The following is a 21,632-nucleotide window of genomic DNA, read 5'->3' as shown; positions in this document are numbered from 1 at the left end:
CCAGTTACTTGGGTTTATACTGTATGGGTAATTCTGCTGGTTTGAATAACTGGAGAAATCACTCAAGTGCTGCTTAGGAGTAGACGTTTGAGAAGCTCGGAGTTCTCAGTGCCCCTTACGTGGGTGCCACCCCACAGTCCTCGCGGAGAGTAAGAATGGACAGGGAAGCAGCCCCAATGATTTTGTTCTTTTTGATAATCCATTTTTCTTCTTGGGTGCTTATAGGGTACTTTCTTTTTCCCTAGATGGATAATCTGTTTGCTTGTTTATTAATTTCGCCAGATTCTCTCTGAGCCTTTTTAGGAAATTGAATTTAGCCCAGGAAACTGAATTTATCCATGTCTCTCATTCCATCTGTTCTGAATGCTAGGTGCCAGGACTTAAGACACTTGTCAATATTGTATGTGAACAAACTTACAGGTGAAATATATGCTTGTTGTAGAAAACTTAGAAAATAATTCAAGGAAAGAAATAAAAGGTGCCTATAATTTCATCTTAGAGATAAAGCTGACAATATTGTGGTATTATCTTTTTCCCGTATCTTTCATTGTTTTTAATAAGTTTTTTTCTAAGCAGTGGAAATGCACACATACAAACACATACAACATCTTGTAACCTACTTTTGGCAGTTGGTATTTCTTTTGACTTAATAGAAACACTTAGTGAAAATGACTGACAGTGACAATTTCATATGCTCGAACCAGACATTCCTACGTCTCAATGGGTCCTCATGGTGTGGTGGCTGGAGCACCTGGGAAGGGGACATTGCCAGCCAGCCCTGCCACTGTGATATTGTCCGGCCACGTCACCATATTCCTGCAAGCTTCCATGTTCTGATCTGTAAAATAGGGATAATAGTCACAGGTTTGCAGTGTTAAAAAAAAAAAGGGCATTTAGTATAGGATTAGGAATTATTAGAAACACTTCTATAAGGAACTATAAGATGCACTTTTATATTATATCTAAGCTTGTAAACTCAACCAAAAGGCAACTGCAAATCATCCTGGCCATTGAAGCACCAAAGAAATTCTGGCTCATTAATGCTCTCAGTTCAGCTCCATCATCAAACATGTCTCCCTGGTGGCCTCACAGACACCAAGGTTTGCAGTTTCCATGGGTTATAAAAACAACTTGGATGAAAAGCAAGTCTCATTCTTTTTTTTTTTAAATTGAGATGAGGTCTCCCAGTGTTGCCTGGGCCGGTCTCAAACTTCTGGGCTCAAACAATCCTGTTGCCTTGGCTTCTCAAAGTGGTGGCATTACCACTACACCAGGCCAAAGTCTTGTTCTTTACATGGAAAGAGATAAGATAAAATAGGAAAACTAACATGACGGAGAACGAAGTGTCAGATTTAATCTTACATTTACTGTGATGAATCAGCAAACAGAATCTCTGTGTAGCTTCCCAGACCTGACTGTTTTGTATTCATTAGCTTGTAATCAGAACAGAAAACAGATTTATAACCCATTACTTAACGTTCTTTTTAATCCAAGTGCTTCATAGTTTCTCTTTAATATGGTTTCCATCCTAAGGGATTGTCACCTTGTTCAATCCTTTATTTTCTCAAAGACAGAGGATAGTTGTTTCCCATTGTTCCTCTGTGGAATGGTGACTTTGTGTGCGAATGGGACAGTGTAGGAGAAAGGGCTGTGAGTGCCCACGCCTGTCCTAACTGGGGTAGTCTGGGCCGCACACTGATGTGCTGTGAGTTCCATGAGTAATTTATATCCAGGCAGGTGCGCCCACCTTCCTTGCTATCTGAAATTGGCCCCATGGCCCTAAGTAGGACCCTGTCATTTATGCTTGGAGTCCACTGCCCTCTCCGAAGTGCTGTTGTCCCTCTAGAGTCTAGACAAAGACTCGGGTGAAAGCCATGCCCAGACACCTTCTTCCCGACCCTACCCCATGCGAGTTCCAAATTGGCCACAGTCAAAGGAAAATCTTTGCCGACAACAATGGATTTCCAAGGAAGGAAACTGAGTAAAGCTAAAGAGAATGGCCCGAAACGAGAAAAGCCTTCCGGGAGGTGCTGAGAGGGGCAGAGCGTTTCCTCAGAGCGGAGTGCCTAGGTCCAAGTCAGCTCTCTAGAGAGAGGGAAGTGGGAGGAAGATCTCACCTTCTCCTAGCGGTTGGAGGCAGAGGCAGCGTTCCCCTCCCCTCCCCTGTCCACCGCTTTGTTGACTTCAGCGGTTTTATGACAGGCCTATAGGCATCCCTGGGTGACTGGTGTCCCCTTCCAGGGCAGGAATCAGAGAACACCAGGAAAGACTGGTGTCGATCTTTGTAAGGCTTGGTTTCCAGTCCTTGCAGCTCTGAGACATTCACATGAGACAAAAAAGAGGGACAAATCTTATCCTGAGGTTCTTTGTGAATGTCTTATCCAGGGCATGTGCTGGAGCAGAAGTCATTCAAAAATGCAGATACACTTCCAGAGCACAGCCAAACCTAGACTGCTGCAGCTCCAGCCGTGTGGCACCAGTGCCCTGAGCAAGAGCACTTTCTAAGGAAGTCAAGTTGATGTCTCCAAAATATAACACGTGTGCTAATTCAGACTAATTGTCAGCAGGCTTTTCTGGAAAGAGCCAGATAGTACATATCTTAAGCTTTGTGGGCCAAGATACTGGGTAGGTATTTATGATGAGAGAAAACAAATTTTCACAAAAAGTTTCCGTGGTAAATTCAAAATATATTATCTTAGTGCATTTTTTTTTATAATATATGTCTAATGAGAAGAATAGAATTCTTTTGGGTAGGGATAACATTTCAGTTACTAGGATTCAAAGTTAGTGTTTCCTATTATCAACATCTATTGTAAATGTTCCTCTCGTAGTGTTGATCTGTAATGAGACTGTGCGTATTTTATCTCTGTAAATGGAAGCGTCGACATCAGTCCACATGTATATGATTTTCACTGAGCACGGTCATCTCTTGGATGGCACTCATGGAATCCCGTTAGATTCTTCTCTTGATCTTTGCCTTTCCTTATCGTATTACGTTGCAGATTCATATCTTCCTGTGGAAGATTAGATGGCAACTCTTCCACTCCACAGCTGAATGGATTTTGAAATATGGAAATCCAGGTTCACAAACACACTGTATTTAAACTTAGAATTTATATTCTCTGCAAATGTATGTGAGCATGGAGATCTCACTTCTTTTAATTTTAATAGCATGGAAAGTACAGAACGCAGTTTGATATGACTTGTGATTGGAACAATGTCAGTTGTCATCAAAATGACTTTAACACAGTATGAGTTTTGCACGAGTGCTGTTTTGCCTTGCAGCTTTAGGTTGAATTTATTATCAAGTCTTCAGTAAAAGCTACTTTCCAAAGCCCTTCAGAAGTCAATAATGGTGGTGAGGGCAGTTCTTGTTCAGAAAAGTTTCAGTCTCAGCTCTGAGTTCAAAATAATGCGGTAAAACTTTATTAAGCCATCAAACTGGTGTATTTACGTGGGACAAATCAGCATAGTCGGCTTATTTGTGACAAAAAGTTAAGAGAACGGATGATGGATGAGTCCATGAGAGGGATTGTCATTCATTGTTGACACTATGGGCTCAATCACACACAATAGATTTTCTGCAAAAGACCTGCTGATACAAAGAATAGCATGAAACACCTTACATTTTTACAAGCTTTGTAAGTTTGTAATTTGTTTGTTTTTTTGTCCCATACATTTTTATCACCATCAATTGTAACGGCTTAGCAGATTCCACCTTGGATTCTACTGAATTTGTGTTTTCTCAACATCTTTGAAAATATTCTCACCAGTAGTTGTTCTACACAGACTATCTAAAGAGCTTAATCCTTCATTCACTTCAGCCTTGATGTGAACTCCTCAAATAAACAACTGAGCTGTGTCAGTAACATCCATAGACTCACCCAGAGCCAACAAAGAATGCTCATCATCTGCCTTGCTTTTTTTTTTTTTTTATAATTATTATTTTGAGACAGGATCTCACTCTGTCACCCAAGCTGGAGTGCAGTGGCATGATCCTCAGCTCACTGCAGCCTCCACCTCCCAGGCTCAGATGATCCTCCCACCTCAGCCTCCCAAGTAGCTGGGACTACAGGCATGTCCCACCACATGCAACTAATTTTCATATTTTTTGCAGAGAGGGGGTTTCGTCATGTTGCCCAGGCTAGTCACAAATTCCTGGACTCGAGCAATCTGCCTGCCTTGGTCTCCCAAAGGATTACAGGCATGAGCCACAGCACCGGGTCTTGCCTTGTTTAAATTGACTGTCAAGGTTGCTCCCAGTGTCCTTAACTCCTCTAGCAAGTGTTCTCCCCGAAAGGCTAATTGTGAGAAACAAGTGTGTATCTCTGGACACGCCTCTTTGGCTGCCGTGTTGATTAACTCACCATCGATGCGCAGCTTTCCTTCCTTCACTAACCCATGAACCGCCCAATAACCTACTTTGGTTGCAACCTCCTTTTCCTTTGTTTTGTGAAGAAATTCTGCTGCCTCGACCTCCCTGTCTTAAATGTTCTAATTCCTCTGACCAGTGCTTTTCTGTGAGTTGGGAATAGGCTGGTGAGTGCAGAGTCTGGTAATATTATCCTCTATTATATTCTTTCGACACAGTTCTAGTGTCCTTGCCAGCTGACGTTTTTCAGGTCAGTATTCAACCCACGAGGTTCCCGGTGGGAACGTCCACCACATACGCAGAATGTTTCCTGGGTGTTGCTTCTCTCATGCATTTGTCCATTGTTTAAATGGGTGACATCCAATGCAGAAGTGTCTTAGACCATTTTCAATTCTGTGCATTTCAAGCTTGCTAATATTTTCTCTTCCTCTTTTTCACCTTGCCTTCCTGTTATCCATTATTGAATTTAGGATGGATTTTTTTCAGGTCCAGAGGCCCGACCTCTTATGAACTGAGTCCTGTCTGTTTCAACAGACTTTTTTCTAAACCAAATCCAGGCCTTATATTCCCCACAAGTTTTATGTCTTGCTCTTTTTTTCTGTATTTCTTCAGACTTAGAATTCGAACACTTTCTCAGCTCTGTCCTGCAGTTTGCCTACGGGGTAATATCTTGAGGCCACAATTGTCAGGGAAGTTTTCTCTCAACTTTCTCATACCGGTGTCCTTTCTGCTCTATGCCACATTGAGAATCTCCTAAGCTGACTTCAGAAGTGGGCTGCCAGCTCTTGGTGCTTCTCAGCTTGGTACACTGAAGGGTACACTGAAGGGTAGAGTGAGAGCCACTCTGTCTTCTGCCATTAATTCTGTCCATCCGGGTCTAACACAAGGCCTCCTGTTCTGGTTGACAAATGGGCAGAGGCAAGAAGGATGTCTGATCACAAGTCAAGATTGCCTCCTATTTTTAAGGGAGCCTATGACAGTCCAAGAAGCACACACTTATCTCCATCAAAACCAAATTCTGCTTGTTCTACAGGAAATGTTGGTATGCAAGCACTTGCAGTGTGCCTGCATCCCAAATGCCAGCCCACGGTACCCATTGTCTGCCTGGATCTAAATCATGATTCCAAGACGCAGAGAGAAATTGCTGGGATTCCTTGTTCTTATTCGTTGCTTGGCTAAACACTACAGCTTCCAGAATACCTACCTCACTGACGACACAACGTCTGAATGCACACTTACTGGCCAACACGTACTTTGCTGTAAATCAGTATGAAGGGATCCTGGCCTGAATGAGATGAGAACCTTGGAGGCTGCTTTTGACTTATGTGAATGTCTTCCCCTGGAGTTGAGTAGGAGTGCTGGGGAGAGAGTGGCTTGAGGATGCACAGCCAGCATTACACTACTATTATCACGTGATTACTGTCGATGTTCATAACTGTAACTAATGACTAATTATGATTTTACCCTGGTGCAAATGGTCAGAATGGAAACAAATAACAAGCTTTAAACTTTTTCCTGCTCTATTAAGGTATAATTCACAAATAATAAAATTCACCGATTTTAAGTCTAATTTGAGCTGGGCACGGTGGCTCAGGCCTGTAATCCCAACATTTTGGGAGGTAGAGGCGGGTGGATCACCTGAGGTCGGGAGTTCGAGACCAGCCTGACCCACATGGAGAAACCCCGTCTCTACTAAAAATACAAAATTAGCCGGGTGTGGTAACACATGCCTGTAATCCCAGCTACTCGGGAGGCTGAGGCAGGAGAATCGCTTCTACCCGGGAGGTGGAGGTTGCAGTGAGCCGAGATCACGCCACTGCACTCCAGCCTGGACGACAAGAGCGAAACTCCATCTCAAAAAAAAAAAAAAGTCTGTAGTTTGATGAATTTTGGTGATGGCATATAGTTGTATAATCATCACTGCAAATCAAGAGATAGAACAGTTGTATTCCTCTAAAAAACTCCCTTTGTGTCTTTGCAGCCAGTCTCCACCCTGACTCTATTTTCGCCTTGTCTGGATTTCATAAATCTAAATTCAGTTTCACAATCTATTTAAAAAAAATTTTTTTTATTATTATACTTTAAGTTCTAGGGTATATGTGCAGAACATGCAGGTTTGTTACATAGGTATACATGTGCCATGGTGGCTTGCTGCACCCATCAACCCATGGTCTACATTAGATATTTCTCCTAATGCTATCCCTCCCCCGACCCCTCACCTCCCGACAGGCCCTGGTGTGTGATGTTCCCCTCCCTGTGTCCATGTGTTCTCACTCTTCAGCTCCCACTTATGAGTGAGAACATGTGGTATTTGGTTTTCTGTTCCTGTGTTACTTTACTGAGAATGATGGTTTCCAGCGTCATCCATGTCCCTGCAAAGGACATGAACTCATCCTTTTTTATGGCTGCATAGTATTCCATGGTGTATATGTGCCACATTTTCTTTGTCCAGACTATCATTGATGGGTATTTGGGTTGATTCCAAGTCTTTGCTACTGTGAACAGTGCTGCAATAAACATACATGTGCATGTGTCCTTATAGTAGAATGTTTGATAATCCTTTGGGTATATACCCAGTAATGGGATGGCTGGGGCAAATGGTATTTCTAGTTCTAGATCCTTGAGGAATTACCACACTGTCTTCCACAATGGTTGAACTAATTTACACTCCCACCAACAATGTAAAAGCATTCGTATTTCTCCACATCCTCTCCAGCATCTGTTGTTTCCTGACTTTTTAATGATCACCATTCTAACTGGCATGAGATGGTATCTCATTGTGGTTTTGATTTGCATTTCTCTAATGACCAGTGATGATGAGCATATTTTCATATGTTTGTTGGCTGCATAAGTGTCTTCTTTTGAGAAGTGTCTGTTCATATCCATTGCCCACTTTTTGATGGGCTTGTTTGTTTTTTTCTTATAAATTTGTTTAAGTTCTTCGTAGATTCTGGATATTAGCCCTTTGTCAGATGGATACATTGTAAAAATTTTCTCCCATTCTATCGGTTGCCTGTTCACTCTCATGATAGTTTCTTTTTCTGTGCAGAAGCTCTTTAGTTAATTAGAGCCCATTCGTCAATTTTGGCTTTTGTTGCCATTGGTTTTAGTGTTTTAGTCATGAAGTATTTGCCCATGCCTATGTCCTGAATGGTATTACCTATGTTTTTTTCCAGGATTTTTATGGTTTTAGGTCTTACATTTAAGTCTTTAATCCATCTTGAATTAATTTTTGTAGAAGGTGTAAGGAAGGGATCCAGTTTCAGCTTTCTACATATGGCTAGCCAATTTTCCCAACACCATTTATTAAATAGGGAATCCTTTCCCCATTGCTTGTTTTTGTCAGGTTTGTCAAAGATCAGATGGTTGTAGATGTGTGGTGTTATTTCTGAGGCCTCTGCTCTGTTCCATTGGTCTATATATCTGTTTTGGTACCAGTACCATGCTGTTTTGGTTTCTGTAGCCTTGTAGTATAGTTTAAAGTCAGGTAGCATGATGCCTCCAGGTTTGTTCCTTTTGCTTAGGATTGTCTTGTCTATGTGGGCTCTTTTTTGGTTCCATATGGAATTTAAAGTAGTTTTTTCTAATTCTGTGAAGAAAGTCAATGGTAGCTTGATGGGGATACCATTGAATCTATAAATTACTTCAGGCGATATGGCCATTTTCACGATATTGATTCTTCCTGCTCATGAGCATGGAATGTTTATCCATTTGTTTGTGTCCTCTCTGATTTCCTTTAGCAGTGGTTTGTTGTTCTCCTTGAAGAGGTCTTTCACATCCCTTGTAAGTTGTATTCCTAAGTTTTTTATTCTCTTTGTAGCAACTGTGAATGGGAATTCACTCATGATTTGGCTATTTGTCTGTTATTGGTGTATAGGAATGCTTGTGATTTTTGCACATTGATTTTGTATCCTGAGACTGCTGAATTTGCTTATCAGCTTAAGAATATTTTGGGCTGAGACGATGGGGTTTTCTAAATGTACTATCATGTCATCTGCAAACAGAGACAATTTGACTTCCTCTTTTCCTAATTCAGTGCCCTTTATTTCTTTCCCTTGCCTGATTGCCCTGGCCAGAACTTCCAATACTATGTTGAATAGGAGTGGTGAGAGAGGGCATCCTTGTCTTCTGCCAGTTTTCAAAGGGAATGCTTCCAGTTTTTGTTCATTCAGTATTATATTGGCTGTGGGTTTGTCATAAATAGGTGTTATTATTTTGAGATACGTTCCATCAATACCTAGTTTATTGAGAGTTTTTAGCATGAAGAGCTGTTGAATTTTGTCGAAGGCCTTTTCTGCATCTATTGTGATAATCATGTGGTTTTTGTCATTGGTTCTCTTCATGTGATGGATTATGTTTATTGATTTGTGCATGTTGAACCAGACTTGCATCCCAGGGATGAAGCTGATTTTTTGTGGTGGATAAGCTTTTTGATGTGCTGCTGGATTCGGTTTGCCAGTATTTTGTTGAGGGTTTTCCCGTCGATGTTCATCAGAGATATTGCCCTGAAATTTTCTTTGTGTGTTGTTTCTCTGCCAGGTTTTGCTATCAGAATGATGCTTGCCTCATAAAATGAGTTAGGGAGGATTCCCTCTTTTTCTATTGTTTGGAATAGTTTCAGAAGGAATGGTAACAGTTCCTCTTTGTACCTCTGGTAGAATTCAGCTGTGAATCCATCTGGTCCTGGACTTTTTTTTGGTTGGTAGGCTATTAATTATTGACTCAATTTCAGAATTTGTTATTGGTCTATTCAGGTATTTGACTTCTTTCTGGTTTAGTCTTAGGAGGGTGTATGTGTCCAGGAATTTATTTATTTCTTCTAGATTTTCTAGTTTATTTGCATAGAGGTGTTTATAGTATTCTCTGATGGTAGTTTGTATTTCTGTGGGACCAGTAGTGATATCCTCTTTATTGTTTTTTTATTGCATCTATTTGATTTTTCTCTCTTTTCTTCTTTATTAGTCTGGCTAGCAGTCTGTCTATTTTGTTGATCTTTTCAAAAAACCAGCTCCTGGACTCATTGATTTTTTTGAAGGGTTTTTTATGACTCTGTCTTCTTCAGTTCTGCTCTGATCTTAGTTATTTCTTGTCTTCTGCTAGCTTTTGAATTTGTTTGTTCTTGCTTCTCTAGTTCTTTTAATTGTGATGTTAGGGTGTCGATTTTAGATCTTTCCTCCTTTCTCTTGTGGGCATTTAGTGCTATAAATTTCCCTCTACACACTGCTTTAAATGTGTCCCAGAGATTCTGGTATGTTGTGTCTTTGTTCTCATTGGTTTTAAAGAACATCTTTATTTCTGCTTTCATTTTGTTATTTACCCAGTAGTCATTTAGGAGCAGATTGTTCAGTTTCCATGTAGTTGTGTGGTTTTGAGTGAGTTTCTTAATCTTGAGTTCTAATTTGATTGCGCTGTGATCTAAGAGATTGTTTGTTATGATTTCCGTTCTTTTGCATTTGCTGAGGAGTGTTTTACTTCCACCTATGTGGTCAATTTTAGAATAAGTGTGATGTGGTGCTGAGAAGAATGTATATTCTGTTGATTTGGGGTGGAGAGTTCTGTAGATGTCTACTAGGTCCACTTGATCCAGAGCTGAGTTCAAGTCCTGGACATCCTTGTTAATTTTCTGTCTCATTGATCTGTCTAATATTGACAGTGGGGTGTTAAAGTCTCCCACTATTATTGTGTGGGAGTCTAAGTCTCTTCGTAGGTCTTTAAGAACTTGCTTTATGAATCTGGGTGCTCCTGTATTGGGTGCGTATGTATTTAGGATAGTTAGCTTTGCTTGTTGCATTGATCCCTTTACCATTATGTAATGCCCTTCTTTGTCTCTTTTGACTTTTTTGGTTTAAAATCTGTTTTCTCAGAGACTAGGATTGCAACCCCTGCTTTTTGCTTTCCATTTGCTTGGTAAATATTCCTCCATCCCTTTGTTTTGAGCCTATGTGTGTCTTTGCACGTGAGATGGGTCTCCTGAATACAGCACACCGACGGATCTTGCCTCTTTATCCAATTTGCCAGTCTGTGTGTTTTAATTGGGGCATTTAGCCTGTTTACATTTAAGGTTAGTATTGTTATCTGTGAATTTGATCCTTTCATTATGATACTACCTGGTTATTTTGCCCGTTCATTTATGCAGTTTCTTCATAGTGTCGATGATCTTTACAATTTGGTATATTTTTGCAGTGGCTGGTACCGGTTGTTCCTTTCCATGTTTAGTGCTTCCTTCAGGACCTCTTGTAAGGCAGGCCTGATGGTGACAAAATCTCTCAGCATTTGCTTGTCTGTAAAGAATTTTATTTCTCCTCCACTTATGAAGCTTAGTTTGGCTGGATATGAAATTCCAGATATGAAAGAAAAGAAAATTCTTTTCTTTCAGAATGTTGAATATTGGCCCCCACTCTCCTCTGGCTTGTGGGGTTTCTGCCAAGAGATCTGCTGTTAGTCTGATGGGCTTCCCTTTGTGGGTAACCCGACCTTTCTCTCTGGCTGCCCTTAACATATTTTCCTTCATTTCAACTTTGGTGAATCTGACAATTATGCATCTTGGGGTTGCTCTTCTGTAGGAATTTCTTTGTGGTGTTCTCTGTATTTCCTGAATTTGAATCTTGGCCTGCCTTGCTAGGTTGGGGAAGTTCTCCTGGATAATATCCTGCAGAGTGTTTTTCACCTTGGTTCCATTCTCCCCGTCACTTTCAGGTACACCAATCAAACATAGATTTGGTCTTTTCACATAGTCCCATATTTCTTGGAAGCTTTGTTTGTTTCTTTTCACTCTTTTTTCTCTAATCTTGTCTTCTCGCTTTATTTCATTGAGTTGCTCTTCAATTACTGATATCCTTTTTCCACTTGATCAATTTGGCTATTGATATTTGTGTATGCTTCACGAAGTTCTTGTGCTGTGTTTTTCAGCTGCTTCAGGTCATTTATGTTCTTCTTTAAGCAGGTTATTGTAGTTAGCAATTCATCTAACCTTTTTTCCAGGTTCTTAGCTTCCTTGCATTGGGTTAGAACATGCTCCTTTAGCTCAGAGGAGTTTGTTATTACCCACCTTCTGAAGCCTACTTTTGTCAATTCATCAAACTAATTCTCTGTCCAGTTTTGTTCTCTTGCTGGCAAGGAGTTGTGATCCTTTGGAGGAGAAGAGGCGTTCTGGTTTTTTGAATTTTCAGCCTTTTTGCACTGGTTTCTCCCCATCTTTGTGGATTTATCTACCTTTGGTCTTTGATGTTGGTGATATTGATACTATTTTTTTCTGTTTGTTAGTTTTCCTTCTAACAGTCAGGCCCCTCTGCTGCAGGTCTGCTGGAGTTTGCTGGAGGTCCACTCCAGACCCTGTTTGCCTGGGTATCACCAGTGGAGGCTGCAGAACAACAAAGATTGCTGCCTGTTCCTACCTCTGGAAGCTTCATCCCAGAGGGGCACCCGCCAGATGCCAGCCAGAGCTCTCCTGTATGAGGTGTCTGGCCCCTACGGGGAGGAGTCTTCCAGTGTGGATACACAGGGGGTCAGGGACCCACTTGAGGAGGCTGTCCCTTCTCAGAGTTCGAACGCTGTGCTGGGAGAACCGCTGCTCTCTTCAGAGTTGTCAGGCAGGGACGTTTAAGTCTGCTGAAGCTGCACCCACAGCTGCCTCCTCCCCCAGGTGCTCTGTTCCAGGGAGCTGTGGTTGGCTTCACCCAGTTTGAACTTCCTGGGGCTTCGTTTACACTGTGAGGGTAAAACCATCTACTCAAGCCTCAGCAACGGTGGATGCCCTTCCCCCCACCAAGCTCTAGCATCCCAGGTAGACCTCAAACTGCTGTGGAGCAGCGAGAATTTCATGCCAGTGGATCTTAGCTTGCTGGGCTCCATCGGGGTGGGACCTGCTGAGCCAGGCACTGGAGAGAATCTGGTCTGCTGGTTGTGAAGACTGTGGGAAAAGCGCAGTATCTGGGCCAGAATGCACCATTCCTCCTGGTACAGTCTCTCACAGCTTCCCTTGGCTAGGAAAAGGAAATCCCTCGACCCCTTGCACTTCCCGGGTGAGGCGATGCCCCACCCTGCTTCAGCTCGCCCTCCCTGGGCTGCACCACTGTCCAACCAGTCCCAGTGAGATAAGCCAGGTACTTCAGTTGGAAATGCAGGAATCACACACCTTCTGTGTCAGTCTCACTGGGAACTGCAGACTGGAGCTGTTCCTATTCAGCCATCTTGCCTGCCCACCCTTCACAATCTATTAATATACAGAGAGCAGTAATATTGCCCAAAAAGGGAAAGTTAATCTTTGTAGTTAATCCTCTCCCCTGAGTCTCATTTTGCCTTTTCTAGAATTTCCTAAGTCTAAACTGGATTTATTTCATTGCTAACAGTGCTATTCATGTTGTCTTCCTTCTTGGGTCAGTTTTGGTCATCTGTGTCTTTCAGGGACTTTGTCTATTTCATCAAGTTGTCAAATTTATTGGTATAAGGTTGTTCATAATAGTTCCTTATTATCTGGGTGGATCATGTGAGCCCAGGAGTTCAAGACCAGAACTAGAGACCAGACACAGAGAGACCCTGTCTCTACAAAAAAAAGTTTTTAAATTAACCAGGTGTGGTTGTATGTGCCTGAGGTCCCAGCTACTCAGGAAGCTGAGGCAGGAGGATCACTTGAGCCTAGGATGTTGAGGCTGCAGTGAGCCATGATTGCCCCACTGCACTCTAGCCGGGGTGACAGAAAAAGACCCTGTCTTGAAGAAAAAAAAAAAAAAAAAAAGAGTTCCTTATTATCCTTTTAAGGTCTGTAGCATATGTAGTGATGTCCCCTCTTTCAGTGTGTTATACACTGATATTAAAAAGAAAATTCAAACAGAGAATAACATTTTGCATTCTCTTTATAATTTTCTAATTTCTTGTCCTTTTATTTTCACTCGTTAAACCTTTACTAAAGTGCATCTAAGCCAGTGTGGTACAACAGAACATGATATTTTAATTGCCCCAATTTACGTTTAATCTCAGCCACTCACTAGCCCGTGGCCATGAGCAGCTTACTTAACCACTCTGAGTCTTAATTTTATGCTCTATCAAATGTGGATAAGAGTGCCTCTGCCGGGTTAGCTGAGGTGGGGGGGCAAGGAGTCGCAGGGGGAATGGGGGGCGGGGCTAGCAGGTGAAAGTGCTCAGTGAATGGAAGCCATTGCAGTGGTGATGGATGATGTGATGATGTGTTCCAAATCTTATTGCTCAGACTAGGACTAGTTAATGGTTTTAGGATAGTGGAAATTTTGAAAGCCTCTTGAAGCCCCTAGTTTACCTAAATTCAATGTATTCTGTTTTATATTGTATGTAAGTAGAATCTGGAGTTTGTACACTGTGGTGAACATAATTGAAACGTGGTAATGCTTTATTTAAAAGTCTGCTTTTTGGCTGGATACAGTGGCTCACACCTATAATCCCAGCATTTTGAGAGGACAAGGCAGGGAGATCACTTGAGGCAGGCATTTGAGACCAGCCTGAGCAACAGAGTGAGACCTGGTCTCTACAAAATAATAATAATAATAATAATAATAATAATAATAATAATAAGTGTGGTGGCACATGCTTGTAGTCGCAGCTACTCGAGAGGCTGGGACAGGAAGATTGCTTAAACCCTGGAGCTCAAGGGTGCAGTGAGCCATGATCATGCCACTGCACTGCAGCCTGGGCAACACAGCAAGAACCTGTCTCAAAAAATAAAATTAAAGTCAAAATCCACTTTTAGCTTAGATATAATAAATCAGTATGAATGTTACTGAGGATGACGTTTGTACAAGAAAGTAAGATTTAAAACCCAAATCATTTAAGACAGGATTACAGAAATGATTATCTTTAATTTTTTAAAAATTTGTGCCTGTTTCTTGTTTCCTAAGGTGCTTAATTTACCCATTTCTGATGCGAGGAGGAAAGCCTATGCCACTGTTGGCGTGTACAATGGCGATTATGTTCTGTACCTTTAACGGCTATTTGCAAAGCAGATACTTGAGCCATTGGGCAGTGTATGCTGATGACTGGGTAACAGATCCCCGTTTTCTAATAGGTGAGTGTCCACAGCAGTGAACTCCGCCTCGTTCACATCACTGCTTTTATGTTGATGTCCCAGTGGTTTCTAATGAGAAGTCCAAGCTTCCTGTGAGAACAAAGACTCACAGCAGAGAGAGCAGCAGGACCCCGGAGTCCCCATGGGACAGCCCAGCTGTCTCAGCACAGCTCGGGGCAGGGAGGTGATGCAGGTGATGGGAACCTTCCCCCGCATGGGCAGGCACTGAAGCACAGGTGCCTGGTCAGGCCAAGAACCCAAAAATAGCAGCGCACTGTAGCAGAATGAGCAGGGACTAAAGATTGAGACACTTTGGCCACTCATTGACCACTTAATCTAAGACAGGACCCAAACCTCCTGCGGTTCCTTCTGTGACATGAGAAAAACCCAGTCTGGGTTATCTTCCTACAGTGCAGCTTTTGTGATTCTATGAACTTGAATCAACTTTTAGGTTTATGAAGTTGATGAATTTTTTTGTTTGTGTCAGTTGATGTGAATTAATGTACATTTTCAACCTCTAATTATAACTTTCTAAGTTCTGAGCAAAAATGAAAATAAAACAGCCATCAACGATATTTTCAAGAGCATTAAAAATTCATCATCTGGCTGGATGCAGTGGCTCCCACTGTAATCCTAGCACTTTGGGAGGCTGAGGTGGGCAGAATCACTTGAATCCAGGAGTTCAAGACCAGCCTGGGCAACGTCGCAAAACTGCATCTCTACACAAAATACAAAAATGTAGCCGGGCATGGTGACACACACCTGTGGTCCCAGCTTACTCAGAGGCACTGAGGTGGGAGGATCACCTGAGGCCAGGAGGTCAAGGCTGCAGTGAGCCATGATTGTGCCACTGCGTTCCAGCCTGGGTGACAGAGTGAGACTGTGTCTCAAAAAAAAAAAAAAAAAAAACAAAAAAACCAACTCAGGAGTCTTGTATGTAAGAAAGATTCTTCTATGTATTTGTTTAGTCTATCCTAGCATTTAGATATTAAACCATGCTGAGGTGAAGCTTACTCACAACGGCAGCATGCTAAAAGTTATAGTCTGTCAGATTTGGAAACTACCCTGCAGTACTTCCCCTTAAGCTACATAAAATAACCTGACATTGCATTTGTCTGCTTCTCCATGAGTATTAATTTATAATCATAGAAATAAACTAACACTTGGATAGCACTTTGTTGCTGAGAGGTCCCTTTCACATTTCTCAGTCATGTTTTTTGTCGGTGAATTCGAATTTTATTCCAAGGTTTCACCATACCTGAGGATCGTTACAGTGAGACACCTGTCCCTCCTCTACAAAAGGAGGGTTGGCTGAGAAGGCGTTTCAGGATCCTTTTCTAGCCCCAGAAATCTGTGCCTCCATGAAATGCTAGGCTAAATTGTTTGGTACTAAACTGTTGTACAGTACCCCCAAATATCTTCTTGGTTTACCTGCTTTTTGACTACTTTATTTTCTTCTGTCCTACCTGTCAAGAGGAAGAACAGACTTTTGAGTTCCTATGCAAATCACACGATTTATGCCTCCCTATGTTCTCTGAGGCAGAAAGGATGCCCATAAGATGTGAAAGGTCAGAAGAGTTACACAGCTGGCCCAAGATATCTAGACGCAGTGAATGGCAGAGTGGTGATTTCTGCCGCCTCGCCAAGCTGAGTGTCCACAAGTGGCAACAAGAAATAAGAGGAAAGGGAATTTCTTTTTAACTGAAGATATAGATTTTAAATGTTTACTAGAGAGTCTCGTGGAACTCACTTCTATGATGAACAACAACAAAAGAACCCTCCTATTTAAAGTAGCTCCGCGGATGGTTCGCATCATGTAGAGGTGACTGTGAAGCTGGTCAGAGATTCCAAACACCAAGAAATACAGACCTCTTGACTTCTCTACAATTAAACAGAAGGATTTGAAAAGGAAAAAATATGCCAATTGGAAGACAATCTAGGTTACGTTTTGTGTGTTATATTTATTGCCTAGAGTTGTTTTTATGAGGGAACAGACATGAAATTACATAAATAAGTAATTATGCCTACTGTAGTTACTATGAAGTCATAACCAAATAATAATAAATTTCTTTTTCTTTTTCTTTTTTTTTTTTTTTTTGAGATGGAGGCTCACTCTATCGCCCAGGCTGGAGTGCAGTGGTGCAATCTCGGCTCACTGCAACCTCTGCCTCCTGGGTTCAAGAAATTCTCCTGCCTCAGCCTCCTGATTAGCTGGGACTATAGGTGCATGTCACTATGCCCAGCTAATTTTTGTATTTTTTTAGTAAAGACAGGGTTTTATCATGTTGGCGAGACTGGTCTTGGACTCCTGACCTCAGGTGATTCACCTGCCTCGGCCTCCCAAAGTGGTGGGATTACAGGTGTCAGCCACCATGCAAAGAATTTCTAATAAAAGGTTTTCCAAAACAGCAAAAGTGGTTAATCTAAAATATTTTATAGAAAGATTTTAAGAATTTTTTTTTTTTTTGAGGCAGCCTGTCATCCAGGCTGGAGTGCAGTGGCACAGTCTTGGCTCATGGCAACCTGTGCCTCCCAGGCTCAAGCAATTCTTGTGCATCAGCCTTGGAGTAGCTGGGATTACAGGTGTGCACCATCGCACCTGGCTGATTTATGTATTTTCAGTAGAGATGGGGTTTCACCATGTTGGCCAGGCTGGTCTTGAACTCCTGGCCTGAAGTGATCTACCCATCTTGGCCTCCCAAAGTGCTGGGATTATAGGTGTGAGCCACTGTGCCTAGCTAGATTTTAAGATTCTTATAAATGGAATTAAATATTTAGCTTAGATGAACACAAGTACTAGTTTTCTTCCAATCTAAGCAATAAAGGGAGCTTGTCTCCTAGAAGAAACATAAAGTAGCCATGTTATTTAGACAACATGATTTCTTTCTAGAACCTCGTATTGGAAGCCCAATTACCTAGGAGTGAAATACTAAAATCCCCAAAAGGTAGCAAATCAACTATAAATGTATGGATCCAATAAATGACTTACAAAACCTATTATAAAACGTGGTATGAACTGCTTAGAAAAAAAAAAGCTGATTACAGTGGCAAAATCAGAAGGAAGAAATCTTGAAACCCTTGCCATAGACCAGAAGGTTTTCCATGTCCTAGTTCTGTGAAAAAGTGTTCAATGTCACTGATGTGATGACTCAAATAATAATGATACCCCACGTGTACATTGATTTAATATTGAACTAAATGCCAGCATTAAGCAGCATCTGTCTTTCACATTTTAAAAAAGTATATCAGAACCATCAAGTTAACCCCTTTTTATCAATATTTCTTTTATAAGGCACTGTTTTGGCCTTGAGCGTTTTCTTGATGGAATTAATTGATGTAATACTAAGAACTCTCCTTTAAGTGATGAAAAATCCCTGCAGATTTGTTAGAATAGGAGAGAACACTGGGGATACCGTGGGATTCTGGGGAGAGCCGTGCAGCCAGCCATGGTAGACTGTTGTAGGAACCGAGGAAGAAGGACTGACCGAGGAATGCTGATTGATGAGCCTGTAGGAATTCTGCGGTAGGGGAAACGTGGACGTGCATTAATTTGTTCAAATGAGGTTGTAAGTAAGAGAAGACCAGAGATCGGCTCCTAGGAACTGCCACCCCTCAAGGGGCAGTGTACAGCCAGTGGTGACAGAGCAGCACAGGAGCATCACCCCTCCTGATCCATGTGGTGGAGATGGTAGCATTGCCTCACGCAGATTTTGTGAGAAATAAATGGGATGAGTCTGTTTGGTGGGCTGACTCCCTGATGCTCCCTGGAAAGGAACCTTGTGCCCAAGTCAGATTTCTATCCATACCTGTCATCCTGAAAATGTACACTGTGATGATCAGGTCAAAATATTTTGAATACATTAGATGATGTATGTGTATTATTAGAAAAACAAAGCCCTGCTTAGCATACCTGACAAAGGTGCTTGATGGTTTTTACTATCAGTTATGGCTAATATGTTGCACTAACAATGGTAATATGAAGGGTTGCAATAATACTGTTCAGTCAGGCTGGGGCTCGTAGTGAAATTTTATGGTTTATTAGCCATAATCATCTTGCAATTTTTTTCCTTTAGGTTTTGGCTTGTGGTTAGCGGGTATGTTGATAAACATCCATTCAGATCATATCCTAAGGAATCTCAGAAAACCAGGAGACACTGGATACAAAATACCAAGGGGTACGTACTGAAAGTGAAGAATTTCTGTGAAAGTTGTGTGCCATGGTGCCTGTCTATTTTAGTGTTGCCAGCTCTAAGAAGTAGTAGCATGGTATTTATTAGCTACAAGTTTTCAGTGTAAATCATCATTATTAATAACAAGTGCTGTTGTTATTGTCTTATTAGAATAACAAAAGAACCAAATCTGGCTAACTGAACAGTTATTAAACAAAGCAGAAAGTCCAGTTATATCTGTGCTTGGAAAGAGAGGATGAGGAAGAACGTATGATTTACAAGGAGTGTCTGACACTTCTGTTTCTAGCAGTATAATGAAATAGATACTTTGACCCTCCTCTGAAAACATTTTAAAATGTTGGAATATTTTGAAAATCTTCTTAAACACATCAGTATACTATCAAGAAAGGAAGTAATCATCAGAGGACAAGATCTAGGTGAATGATGGAATCTGGAGCGTGTCTTTTGAGAATTTGTGACGAGGCACCAACCCCCATGCTGGTTTATAACCCAGATTCGCACTACTTGTATAGTATGAAAAATCTCAAGCCGTGAATTAATTTCCGTGGCCTAGGGTGGTGGTGGATTCTCCTGGCCAGCAAAAGCCCAGATCCCCAAGGGGATCTGCATTCAACCTGAGTCTCAAAGAACCCAATGTGCCACACTCCACAGAGTAAGAGGTACGGTCACAAGGTACAGAACCCACAAGGAAGTACAGCACCATGAGGGAGAATGTAATTCAATGTGAAAGATTTCAGATGTTAGAATTAATGGAAACATTATAAAGTGAGTACTTTAAATGCTTTTTATAACGAGTAATTACAATTAGGAGTAAAGAAGCAATGTACCATAAAAAGGACTAGAAACCAACAGAGTTTCAGAAAAAAAACTTTTAAAGTACAGAAATCTAAAACTTTAATGGAGAAAGGGCATGACATCACTTAGTTTGAACTTCTTCCACTTATGTTCTGAGAAACCATATGAGAATAGCAACAAAAACAAACAATGCTCCAAATCCCAAATTACTAAAACTGTGATCCTGAGAACCTGGAATCAGCAAAGCCAGCTCCACACGTGATGGTAGTATGATAGAAGCGGCAGAGAAGAGAAAACATGACAGAGTCCTAGACAGGCTGCTGATCACCCATTCAGCCCCTGGGTGGATTGGGGAAGAATCCCCTCTTTGGTGTTGAGCTTATAAGCAAACTGCACCCTCATGGGGTCATCCCAAGGAGCCACTTCCTCTGGCAGGTACAGTGGCTGAGAAAGTGCAATGTAAGCTGGATGGTGGCCCCCTCGCTTTGTGCCCAGCACCCTTGCATGGGGAACAGCATGATTCCAGGTTCATTGGCAAGTGTTTGTCCCCTGAAGGAGAGGGCCCTGTCCTAAGGAGGGGCTGCCATGAGCCAGACAAAGAAGGGAGAGAGCACAGTCCTGGGGGAGGCAGAATGAAAAGGTGCAGAAGATGCCAGAAGCCACAGACTGGCAGATTTGAGAAACACCACTTCCAAAAGAAAGGGCATCCCCAGAGATGGCAGGATCCCATGGGAGGGCCCTCCTGGGCCAGGCTGGTCACGGAAAGGCCTGACATGCCTCATACAGAGGGTCCTGTCCACTGTCCCACAGTAGTTGAGATGCCACAAAAACTTTTCAGCCTCTTTCCCTCCATTTCCTGCTCTCATGTCTGATCCTTGTTCTAATCCAACATATTGAAACCTGAAGAACAAAAAAGGTATGATCCCCAAATCTGTGCAGTCATAACATTGGGACAGCAAAGAAGCAGCAAAACTTACCTGAGCAGAAACATGTTTCACAAAGCAGGGGAAAATTGTAATCAAAATTCCAACATGAGTTTTAAAATGTGAATGGAGGCTAGGCGTGGTGGCTGCACCTGTAATCCCAGCACTTTGAGAGGCCGAGTTGGGCAGATCACATGAGGTCCAGAGTTCAAGACCAACCTGGCCAACATGGTAAAACCCCATCCCTACTAAAAACACAAAATTTAGCCAGGTGTGGTGGCACATGCCTGTAATCCCAGCTACTTAGGAGGCTGAGACAAGGCTGAGACACGAGAATCGCTTGAACCTGGGAGGCAGAGGGTGCAGTTAGCCAAGATCATGCCACTGCACTCCAGCCTGGGCGACAGAGTGAGACTCTGTCTCAAAAACGTAAAAAATACAAATAAAATGTGAATGGAGCAGTTGCAGGGTCTATACCCGTCAGCTGAAGAACACCTGCAATGAACCTGCAATCTACAAACTTAGCTTATTTTCTGTCTCAGTAAAGGGAGACCCCTCCCTGCCACATTTCCCTACAGTGCATAGCCTCCTTCCTGCAGCTAGTAATCAACCCAGCTTCCCGACGGCCTATGGCCATCAATGGCATCTCTGAGAACAGATAGGCCAAAGGAGATGTAGAAGCTTGGCTGCGACTCTCAGGCAGCAGGAAGTAGCACCAGATGTCGGTGCAGGTGACATGGGACACATGAGACTTAAGAAAGAAAATGCTTCTAAAATTTTTAATTTCTCCTATCCAAGTACTAACTAGGCTCGACCTTGCTTAGCTTTCAAGATCAGACAAGATCAAAATTCTTTATTTCTAATCATTAAATTAAAAGGCCCACAAGACCAGGAAAAAAAAAAAAAACACCACAGAAGTATGTCAGAAGATAGAAATGAAAAAGCAAAGAATATGATACCTAGACTGGGTGCAGTGGCTCATACCTGTAATCCCAATACTTTGGGAGGCTGAGGCAGGAGGATCACTTGAGGCCAGGAGTTTGAGACCAGCCTAGGCAACATAGCCAGACCCCCATCTCTACAAGAAAAATGAAAGAAAATTAGCCAGGCATGGTGGTGCACACTTGTAGTCCCAGCCACTCAGGAGGCTGAGGTGGGAGGATCACTTGAACCCAGGAGTTCGTGGCTACAGTGAACCTCAATCACGCCACTGCACTCCAGAGGGAGACCCTGTCAAAAAAAAAAAAAAAAAAAAATTCTTATTGTGAATGACGTTTTTGGTGATAGCTGGAGAAGTAGGGAAAATACATCCATCCTAG

The 21,632-nt window shown here is 42.0% G+C and overlaps 1 protein-coding gene across 1 annotated transcript in view; it reads left to right on the top strand.

Moving 5' to 3' along the window:
- Positions 1-21,632, top strand: part of LOC105489465 (steroid 5 alpha-reductase 1) — a 37,672-nt gene that overhangs the window by 5,389 nt on the left and 10,651 nt on the right. Inside the window, exons 2-3 of the mRNA XM_011754293.2 lie at positions 14,239-14,405; positions 18,479-18,580. Of these exons, the coding sequence (XP_011752595.1) occupies positions 14,239-14,405; positions 18,479-18,580 (269 nt within the window). The remainder of the gene's footprint in view (positions 1-14,238; positions 14,406-18,478; positions 18,581-21,632) is intronic.

The sequence above is a fragment of the Macaca nemestrina genome, chromosome 6 (genome assembly GCF_043159975.1).
Source record: "Macaca nemestrina isolate mMacNem1 chromosome 6, mMacNem.hap1, whole genome shotgun sequence".
Lineage (NCBI taxonomy): Eukaryota > Metazoa > Chordata > Mammalia > Primates > Cercopithecidae > Macaca > Macaca nemestrina.
Note: the sequence above shows the minus strand (reverse complement) of the source record. Positions and strands in the feature narration are given on the sequence as shown.